Source organism: Cynocephalus volans, chromosome 18, assembly GCF_027409185.1.
Source record: "Cynocephalus volans isolate mCynVol1 chromosome 18, mCynVol1.pri, whole genome shotgun sequence".
In the NCBI taxonomy this organism is placed as follows: domain Eukaryota; kingdom Metazoa; phylum Chordata; class Mammalia; order Dermoptera; family Cynocephalidae; genus Cynocephalus; species Cynocephalus volans.
The window spans coordinates 15,222,732-15,233,515 of NC_084477.1; the positions used below are offsets into that span (position 1 = coordinate 15,222,732).

The 10,784-nt window shown below is 46.2% G+C and overlaps 1 protein-coding gene across 1 annotated transcript in view; it reads right to left on the reverse strand.

The window, feature by feature from the left end:
• SLC35F3 (solute carrier family 35 member F3) overlaps positions 1-10,784 on the reverse strand; it is a 272,482-nt gene extending 261,698 nt beyond the window's left edge. Inside the window, exons 1-2 of the mRNA XM_063082868.1 lie at positions 10,732-10,784; positions 10,133-10,362 (exon numbers count right to left, since the gene is read on the reverse strand). Of these exons, the coding sequence (XP_062938938.1) occupies positions 10,133-10,362; positions 10,732-10,784 (283 nt within the window). The remainder of the gene's footprint in view (positions 1-10,132; positions 10,363-10,731) is intronic.

Below are 10,784 nucleotides of genomic sequence, written 5' to 3' on the forward strand. Positions count from 1 at the left end.
AAGGTCCAACACCACGAGGGAACCCTAACACAAACTGCGACTCTGGGTGATAATGACATGTCAGTGCAGGTTCGTCAAGTGTAACAAATGCACCACGTGGTAGGGAATATTGATGATGCAGGAGGATGTGTGTGGGGTGAGGGTGTATTTGGGAACTCTCTATACTTTCTGCTTAATTTTGCTGTGAACTTAAAAGTCTGAAAAATAGTCTATTATAAAAATCACATAGTGCTCTATTATAAAATGTTATTTTTTATGATTTAGAAATTTCCTCCAATTTTATTGAAAGCAAAGAATTAGAAGCCAACTGACTTGCAGAAAAATACAAATGTATTTTGGCTAACAGAGTCCTGTATATCTTGGCCGTTCTGCTTCTCTGGTCGAATCCCGATGGGCCCATCTCGTATCACTCGTGTGTTGCTCTGCAATAATTTATCGCAAGCCTAAGGCAAGACATGCTTGGTATCCCGCAGTTTCTATAAAGCAGGGGCCAGGTGCATCCAAGCCGACCCCTGCTTAGGCTATCACAAAGCTGGAAACAAGAGGTCCCCCAACAACCCAGCCTCATCCTGTATTTAAGTCTAAGGTACACCCACATATGGGGAAGGGACACTCGGTTCAATAAAAGCAAGAAACGCTGAAAAAAAAAAACTCTACATCTCACCATTATCAGCATTATATTAAGTAACTGTCACAAAAATAAAACAGTCCTAATTTTCACGACTATTTAGAGATGCCCCTTCAAAACATCACTCCCTTCACATCTATGTGAATTAGAGAATGTTATTACTCATAAGCTGAACAGCCAAGAGAACAGCTTCAAAAGATCCTGTCCATGAACTTGGGGATTTTCTCCTAAAGGAACTGGAGAATCTGCACAAACAGAACGTGCACAGTGCAGGAGAGAACCGGTACAGCCAGGAGCACATCCCAACATCTCTGAATTCTAGTGCATGCTATTTCTGCTGGGACCCTAATTGGAGGAAGAAAACCATCTCAGGCTAGCTTTCTTCAGAGCTGGAAGGAACCAGAGAGCCTGTGGCATAAAACATGAGAGAAGAAATGCGCTGATTCAGAAGTTTAATCTCATAGACCCAGTCAAATATCTTTGCCGTGGCATGACTTCAAGAATGAGGGGAAAAATGTATAACGGCTGGAATATATCAAATGAATGAATTAGAACTCTGGTTGCAGCCACAGAGTTCAAGTTTCCAATGGAAGAGAAAAAAAAGTTTCCCCGAGGCTTAGTACCCTCTCCTGTAGCTAACTAGATGTTTACTGTGCCCTGTCATACAATATTATGCACTATTATGTATATGCACTGTAGAGCTTAGTTTAAGGCTGGTCGGTGTTGGTCCAAAACACCCCATCATATTCAGTTAGCGAAGGACCAAAAAGTGAAACGAAATATACCTGTGAGATGCCCCGAGACAAAGAAAGTATGGCTTGGGGCCAGTCCAGCAGATGGATTGACGTGTATGTGTCTTGCCTTCCCACTATGCAACTTTCTAGGAAATAGCAACTATACCACATATTCAGTATAGATTTACCTTAGGAGTGAATACATGAGGGTACTTCAAAAAGCTCATGGAAGACAGAATTAAAATATGAATCTTACCATGAACTTTTTGAAGACCCCTGGTATTTGCTGCCCTTTAGAAGCAGTGGGCCAATTGATGAATGAATGAATGAATGAATGAATGTTCATTCAATGGTAGGTTGCATTAATTAATCTGCTTCCGAACCATTCACAAATGAATCCCTCCATCCATAGTGTGTGGAATTTCATGCAGTGGTTTTCTGGAGCCCCTACACCCGGTCCTTGGGTTTCTCAAGAGGGACCACATGGTAGTAGTGGGTCCAGCTGAAAAGTGTTCCTTTTTCCACCTTCCATCCACCACATTGAAACTCTTCCATGTATTCTGAGACAATCACCAGATACAATTGTCAGTTATACACGGAACAGCACATTTACACATATACCAGTACCACATTTTCTGAGTGTTTTTAAAAGAAATTGTAATGACATGCCTTTTCTTTACATGTAACTTAAAAAACACACCACTGCATAAAACCAGGTAAATCTATACAAGATTTTTACACTTAATATTTAATAAAGCAAAGATGCTGGCTTAAAAGTGTTTGGATAAACCCTTCAGATTTGTGCTGGGTTATGGCATTTGCATAGTCTTCAAAGCATTTCTTTGGCTAATTCTTTAAAGAAAAAAGAAAGTACAGAGCAGGGGATTGCAGTCCCTTCTGGGTACAGCATGCCAGTGTAATGTACTGCCGTGGAAATGTTTACTAACTCTCCCAGGTACACGAGATGAATAGAATGCTGCATGAAGCCCACTGTTCCAAACCCCAAATCACAATTGTACGAGGGTACTTCAAAAAGTTCCTGGAAAAATTCGTATTATCTTTTAATGTTATTTTTCCACAAACTGTTGAAGCATTCCTATATTCCCTTTTGAAAGCAGAGGACATCTTAACATGCATTCATCGAAAATGAGCAGATTCGATATCTAAAAAGAAAAATAAGGAATCAAAGCCAACACACATTTAAAAGCATCTTTCTTCCGACCCTTTTGAATAAAACTTCAAGAACATCCCCAAATTTTTATAACACTACGTGGTGACAAGTAGATGGTGAAGAAAGATTCAAAAAATCTCCTGTCAGATTCTGATTTAGCCAAGCAGTGTAAATGACACACAGCAGATTGACAAGGAGAAAATCTGAATGTCACAGAAAACATTTATCAAAACTGCAAAACTGTTGCAGGGAGTTACACTGAATATCTTCCTGTCCCGGGAGTCCAACACAGCCTCCAGCCTTCTGGGCTGCAAATCACCTGAGGGGGGCAATCTACTTTGTCCAGCACTGAGGCTCCCTGGGCTGCAAGGGAGGATAATTTGTGCTCACGTCCTAGCAACCGTTCGAGGGCAACCATCACTCACTGAAAGAATTTACCAGAATGCTCCTAATTGCACATATCCCTTTCCAGGCTTTACAGTGAGATAATGCAGCAAAACTGGCTGCATACTATACTGATCAAGGCACACTCACCACCACATTGAACCAAAAGACACCACACACACAAAAAATGTAGTTCATCCCCCTGCCATAGGATGAGGAAATACCAAATCCAGCTGGGGTGACTGGGTGCCCACATCTTTCTGAAGCTTCCCAGTGACCAAGACCCTATGCCCTTTACCATCTCAGCAGACAGGGAGTGATTTCTTATTTCCACTTGAAGTCTTTGGTATGAAGTTCCTTGTTTTGTCCTAGGGGAGCCTGAATAAGAATGGCTCTGAAATCTTACCAGATAGGAGCCTGGTAGTGACACAGAACAAACCCCAGCTTCTGCTCACTTAGCAGGAAGGGGGCTGCTGTGTTGCAACAGTGGTGTCCCAGGGGCTTGGAGGACAGCTGCTGCAAGACCTTGATCTTGGAGGGGGAAAGGACCCAGCAGGGAGTCCTGGAAACCTCCGCGCTCTCTCCGTGTGGGTTTACCCACCTGCAATATTTTCCTCTCTGTAGACTGGCTCTCTCAGCTACCTGTCCACACAGGAGACAGAAGAGCCCCTCATAATGTCTCCTCCACTCTAGATCAGATTAGAAGATCAAGTTAGTGTGGGTCAGGGGTATACCCGGGTGTAACTGATGGTGCCCTGGAAGAAGGTGATGCCTGTGTGGCTGCTATGGGCCCAAACTGAGGATGCAGTGCAGACAGGCAAGGGGCCACCGTGAGCTGGAAAGACATTCCAAGAGGAGACTGCTCTTACTGCTCTCCTGGAGACTTGTCACATGCTTATTTGACGTCCTCGTCCCCAATACTCTACCCTTGCCTGATTTAATTCCATCAATCTATTTTCTCTTCCTCGCTGGGCCCCGTTCATCATTTGTAAACTTAGGTCTTGACAAAGTACCCTGCAATGAGACTGGCTAACATGAACTCTAGGAGTGAGATTGCCCGTCAGCATTTTTAGTTGAGTTGGGCTGGAGACCCAGAAGACCCCTGCAATAGGAGGCTCATTTCTTGATGGAGGAAGGCAATTAGAAGTCATTCTACGAAGAGTATTTCCAGAAGACCCCACAGACATGCAGATGCTTACGAGCCGTGTGTGCATGCATGTGTGTGTGTGTGCCTGTGTGTGTGTAAAGGGTGACTTAGGCCTTTTCTGAACACATCTCACCAATGTTTATTGACTTAGGTGCCAGAGGTAGTCTGTGCATTAAACCACCACAGAGTTGTAGGCGCCAAGGCCACAGGGAGGGCAGAGTCACAGTAAGAGCCCTGCCAGCACCCAGCTTCCCAGCCTCAGAGTTTCAGCCACGATCTTACACTAGCCATGACAGTAGGTATGATGAGTGACAGCACTATGGGAGCCCCTGGCCAGCGGAGGCTCCCGGGACCTGGTGAGGGAGATGGCAGGCATCTCATGGCTGGAGCACAATGTCCCCGAGTCTGTTTCTGCTCACAGGTCCAATGCCATCTCTTACATGCCTGACCCACCATGTTCCGTCAAGCTGACTTACCTTCCAGCCACAGCTAGTGTACCTTTCTGTGCATACCCTGTCCCTTTGCCTGGAACACGAACGTCCCCTCCACTCACCGCCTGCTTTAGAATGAACCCACCACGGTGAGACATGCTCTGCGAGCGCTCAGGTCGGTCTTTATCACACGTGTAATTCCTGCGGATGGCTCTTTTGTTCCTTCTAGTTGGTGAGATTTTAGGGCAAAAATGGTGTCTTCCATCATGTATCTCTATATTCTGGCATGTAGTAAATGCTTTAAAAGTTTGCTTAATGAATAAACAAAAATAAAGCTGCACTGATACATGCCAAGTGCAGGCTGGATACTGTGCACATATTAATTCAGTTGATCCTGAAAAGTACGACATTATCCCCATTTTACAGATGAGAAGCCAGAGGCTCATGGAAGTGAGTGACTCGTCATGTAGCTATGAGGGGACATGATCACACCTCTGTGTATTACATTTCCTCCCCTTCTCCTGACAACCTTGGAGAAACTGGGGGAGGCCCCTCAGCTGCAGGGCTGAAAGGCAGCCGAGCATCCCTGACAACTCTCAGGAAAGGGCTTGGAAAAGCTCAAAGGCTCATGGCATATGGGTTCAATTTTTAATGCAACTACGTAGAATTTTTCTAGCTGCTTAAGGAAAGGACCACTGCTCATGACTGGAGTGTTTTAGACCAGTAGGACACCCAGGACAGACTTCTGAAGAACAGGGGAAAATCGTGCTGCCCCCTCCTCTCTTAAAGCATGAGACTGTGCTTTCCTGGAGGTGCGACCACCTGCCATTCACAACCAGATGTGAAGGCTGTATAACCCCATGACAATGACCGGAGTGAGCTGGAGATCACTGTGTTTCCTTAAAAGACGACATTTATGCATTGCAATTCCATCAAAACTCAGAAAACTAGCTGCTAAACAATCAGCATGCATTTATATTCAGGAATAAAACGTATTCTTTAAGAAAGAAGATGTAGGGCTCCAATGCTCACATCTCCCTTTCTAACTTTTCTCTTTTTAAATCTTCTCCATCTCGCATTTCACATGCAAAGCTCCATTCTAGAATAAACTTTTAAAACCAGGTTAGAAATTTCTTACAAGTGGGCCATTTTTGAATTGCTGGCCTGCCTGCCCTTTACTATTTGGGGAGGATCAAACAGAAGTTGCTCACCATGATTTCAGTAATACTAGGAGCCACTGCTGCAGTTAGCACTGGTATCCCCGCCAGCCACCTACATGCACAGCTCCATCTGCAACCACAAGGTGAGTAGAAAGACAGTCTTCCCCCACGAGTCCCTCCCTCACCTCATCCAAACCCTTTGCCACACTTAAATCAGGAGGATGCTGAAGCATGCCATTTTGTCGTCACCAGGTGTGTTACTCAGTGCCCTATACATTTTCTCAGCTTGTGCTAGGAAACTTCCCCCCAGACAAGCTAGGTTTTGCTCACTAACCTGCATGTTCCTAGCCTGGGTTCACATCACCAAGGGCAGGCTAGAGTGGACTAATGATGAGTAGTCTTTTGGGACTAGCCTGCCCTCCACTGTGCCAATGACTTAAAACTTAACCCATCGGTATTCTAAAAGAATCAAAATAAAATCATTTTAATGTCCATATACCAGCACCATGTAGTGTTAATAAATCTACTCAAAAGACATTTAGTTATACCACAATAGACCTAACTCCCATCCAAAAAAACAGTTAACCCTAAATTTTTTTTTTAACTAGAAAATGTTTTGTGAGTTCACTATTTGAAAACACCCTTTAGGGAAACCTTTTGCAAAGGCAAACCTTCTGCTCACCCTGAATGTATCCCCTCGCCCTAATGTGGCTGTTTTCTAATGCAGGTGCCTGTGGGTCTTGTCACCTGGGCAGGAGCTCTGTCTTCCATCACTTATCTCTGTATCTGGGCACACAGTGAATGCTCCCCAAAAGTTTGCTAAATGAATAAATGAAAACAAAGAAGGATTTATAGACGCTCCCCCATCCTGCATGGGAGCCTGTATCTGGGATGTCCAAAATATGCTACTTTAATCATCCCCGTGCAGAAATGTCACCGGTTCTCCCACTACATCGGACACCTGGGCCCAGCTGTCCACTGTGTGGGTGGATTATTCCTGATCTCCCTGACCCTCCTCTTCTCTTCTACAGCCATCTCCTCCCTATTTGATATCTACATCAGAGCAGTCAGAAAGGAAAAAGAAGCAGAGATATTCCACCAGGTCATTTGTCTTCTACTCATAACAAGAGGTGGAGGAGTTATTAAGAGAAACTATCCAGATTGTTCTGAATTCTCAAGCACTTTCTACAGGGTATCAATTTGTGGTAAGTGGGTACGGAATCCTACCAGCTACAGAGGCAACAGCTCATGCTAATGTGGCCCACCAGGGACACCTAGGGAGTGGTCCAGGAAGAAAGGAAAAAGAGGGAGGTTGGGAGCTCAGAAGGCAGGCACCACTGGTCAGCAGAGGGGAGTTCGCTTGGAGCGCAAATCTGGAGTTTAGGCTACAGGAGCAGGTCCTAGCCAACGGCAGCTCCCCAGGGGACATTTTGATTGTCCCAACTGGGGCGGGGGAGTGAGGAGGTATGCTGCTGGCGTCTAATAGGCAGAGGTCAGAGATACTGCTCAACGCTGTACGATGTGCAGGACAGCCCCCTACAGCAAAGAACTATTAAGTACAAAGTGTCAGTAGTGCTGAGAATCAGAACTCCCAGGCTAAACCAAATCCTATCATCAAGAATTCTGGTCTAGTCTATGGTTCAGAAAGCACTCGTGAGGAAAGAACCAGGAGAGAGCAAAGCAATCCCCAACTAGCAGAAAGTCAGCATAAGGAATCGAACGATGCAAGTCACGACAGAATACGTTCAAAGGTTCTCTTCCAGAGGTGGATGTTTTAAGGAGCATCAATTCATTCATTCAACAAATACTTACTGAGCATCTATTGCGGACCAGGTGCTTTCTGGACTCTGGATACACTCACAGCTGGTAATTTAAGAAATCCCCAGCAATACCGCCAGTTCAGAAGCAAAGAACGTGGAGCTCGAAGGTCTTTAGCCACTGAGAAAAGGAACTGAACCCTTCCTACCTGTGTTTCATTTAACTCTCAGTCGTATGTTCCACACAAACCATCCGTCTCAGATCCAGGGGTCTCTGGATCTATTTAAAAAACAATTTCATGCAAAAAGTCTCTTGTCTAGAGTGACACATGCATATTTCACTGATTGGACTGGGAATATGAGCCAAGAGAACCTCTGCACTGTTCACAATCACCTCATTAACTTAACTACCCAAACAAAAGCTAGAAACGAAGAGGATACAATGAATACGTGGTCATTCAAATGATTTCTGCTGCTACAAAGGCAGCTGGCCTGCACCTCTCAAATAGTCTAGAAACTCTCACTGGCAGCTCTTTTGGGTGAGATGTAGATAAGCCACTTCGAAAGATGACTGAAAGGTGACATAATAATATTAAGGATGAGGACTGGCACATCCCAGATTTGCTCTGGAGACCATGAGAAAAACATTTTGTGTGTGATCCTCACCTCTCCTAGTTTGTTGAGTGCAATTACAAACCAACAAACAAGTATTAGTTGATACCTACAGATGGACGAGCTGCTATATTATGATTTTTTTAAACTTGGTAGAAATAGCAAATAGCATGGCGCTGCCCTAAAACCTCTTGGCTGCATGAATAAAACATTAACTTCTCTAAATTTAAACTTAAAATCCAATTAATGCATCAAAATGTCAGTTGCCACCTAAAGCACTTTAGGAACAAGAAAATACCTTGGAATAAAGGATTCTTCATCCTTGCAGGAATACAGAGAGTGGGATGATCTGATTTTATTCATATTACAATGATCACTGTAGCCTCTTCTGCTAATATTTGCTCTTCAGTGAGCCTCAGAGATGGAATATTTAAAAATACTGCGGGTGGTACACGGGTCTCATTTTCCATATGGCCTTTCCCCTGTTTTAATTACAAAATATGCTTGTATCAAACAGTCATCACTGCTGTAAGTTCCTCACCAGCCCCCCACAGTCACAGACCTCGGTGATGCTTTCCACAAAGCACATGGCCAGTCACAAAAAGAATTATAAAGACAAACCTTTTATGACTTCAGGGGCTAAAGTGATGACTTCATCAAGACTGTCATTCATACCATTGTCTTAGTTATTAAGAAAACAGAGACTGGAAATAAGAAATAGAAAATTTCTCTTACCTAACAGAAATTTAGAAAGCAGAAACAGAGATTGAGCGTCCTATCCATGCCCATTTAAAAAAATGGTTTTTAATGGGCTTTAATTATTGTTATCCTGTGCCCAGTGCTTGTCAGCCAAAATGAGAATTTAGTCCCTGGTCTTCCTGTGTCATCTCAAGCCAGGATATCAGCTACAATTTTAAGAGCAGAAGCAGGAGATTGGAGGCAAAACATCATCTTTTAAAGGTTTACACCAACTTAAATGCAATCAACCCAGTCCTTCAAAAACAAGTACAAGAGCATGAAAACAAAACACTCAAGTCCTGTGTTTCTTCCTGTAATTAACTTAAAACTAACCAGCCAACTGCTAGCATGCCGCTGACCTTTGGCTTGGACCCCAAGGTTTTAGGAATAACCTAAAGATAGACATACTTTTAGTGATGAATATGATTAAATTACCAAAGCCTGATTTTTTTCCCCCCTAAGGACCAATAAAGTATGATCCAATTTTAAGCAATAAAATGTTACAAAAACAAATCTCACAATCATCAAGCTGTTAGTCGAGTCTTTATCACAAATGAAGTTAATCAATGCCCATTTCTTATACCGACTAGCTAACGTGGTAAAGACAACCTCTCCTTGCTAGTCAAATGCAGTGATGGTACCACCCAATTATGGTCACACCGATGCATATCTGGAGTTGGCTATAGCCAACTTCTCTCTTCCAAAGTGGGGAAAAGAAATGTGTACTAAGTTAGTCCCAGTCGCAGTGGTAATGCCTGTGTAATTGATCACAGCATCGCCAAAGCCAGCAGGTGGGACCCGCTGGCAGACAAAGTCCCAGCTGCTCTACCCGGTAGCCCCGGTTCACCGTGCAGGGCCAATGCCTGTATCTAGATGGATCCATAGACCCTCCTAGCTGCGGACCCATGAAGGCCTGGAGCAAAGGGAGGGAGTGAGATCAAAATGAGGTCCCCAAGAATTGTCCCTCTCATCAGGGCAGGCAGACACAGGGAAGAGTTAAACACATCCCAGACCGCCTGGTGTTGTGCATTCTGCAACCGAGCCAGCTGAGCCACCCAGGCCCAGCAACCCTCTCAGAACCGCAGGGCGGCTACACCGTCAAGGACACTTTGAGCTTCTGATCTGTTTCTCACGGTCTGCCACATCAGGGGTGTCCCCATATTGTGACACCTCAGGAGGAGAGGGATAAGAACACAGAGAGAGGTGTATTAGCAAGAGGGGCCTAAGAGAACGGATCAGAAAGCCCCAAAGGTGCAGGAGAACTCTGTCCTCGGGCGTGTCGCCGTGCATGTCCCCCCCGAGGAGGCTGCTGTGACAAGGACAGGGGAACTGCGCCAGCGGGCGAGGAGCACGACGTGAGGGGGTCTTACTTTTGTAGCTGGCTGCCCAGGGCTGGTAGCCGTAGTAGCCGGTGATTCTCAGGATACGTTCCTCGATGGACGTGAGCCCCACGGGCCCGCCGGTGAGGTCCTCCACGGAGCGCGACCATTTCAGGTCCTCCTTGATGGCCTCGTCCACCACCAAGAACTTGAGCTGCCGGAGCTGCGGGCTGATGTCGGACAGTCTCCGGGGGCTGACGTCCGGTGACCTCCTCATGCCACTGAGGCCGGGGGCAGGTGCACGGGCGGGGAGGAGACGGGGGGGACAGAAAGAGAAGAGAAGGGGGGGACTTGGGTGTGGAGCAGGGCGCAGCCGGGCCCTACCCGGGGCAGGGGGTGGCCTCAGCAGGGCCGGGCTCTGCTGCCCTCCCGCCGCTCGCCAACCCCCCCCCCCCCGCGCACCCCGGGTCGCCTGGGCGTCGGGTCCCCTCTGTCGCCTCCCGCCTCCCCGGGCGCCTCGGGGGGTGGCTGGGCTGGGGCGAAGGGGGCGAGCGGCGAGGGACCCAGGATGCCCCCAAACTTCCCGAGCAGCTCCACCCTCCCCGAGCCCCAGCCTGTCCCCAGGGCCACCGCTCCCGGGCGCTACTCACACGGCGATGCTCTTGCCCCCGGGTGCGCCGCCGGGAAACTCTCGGATCCCCAT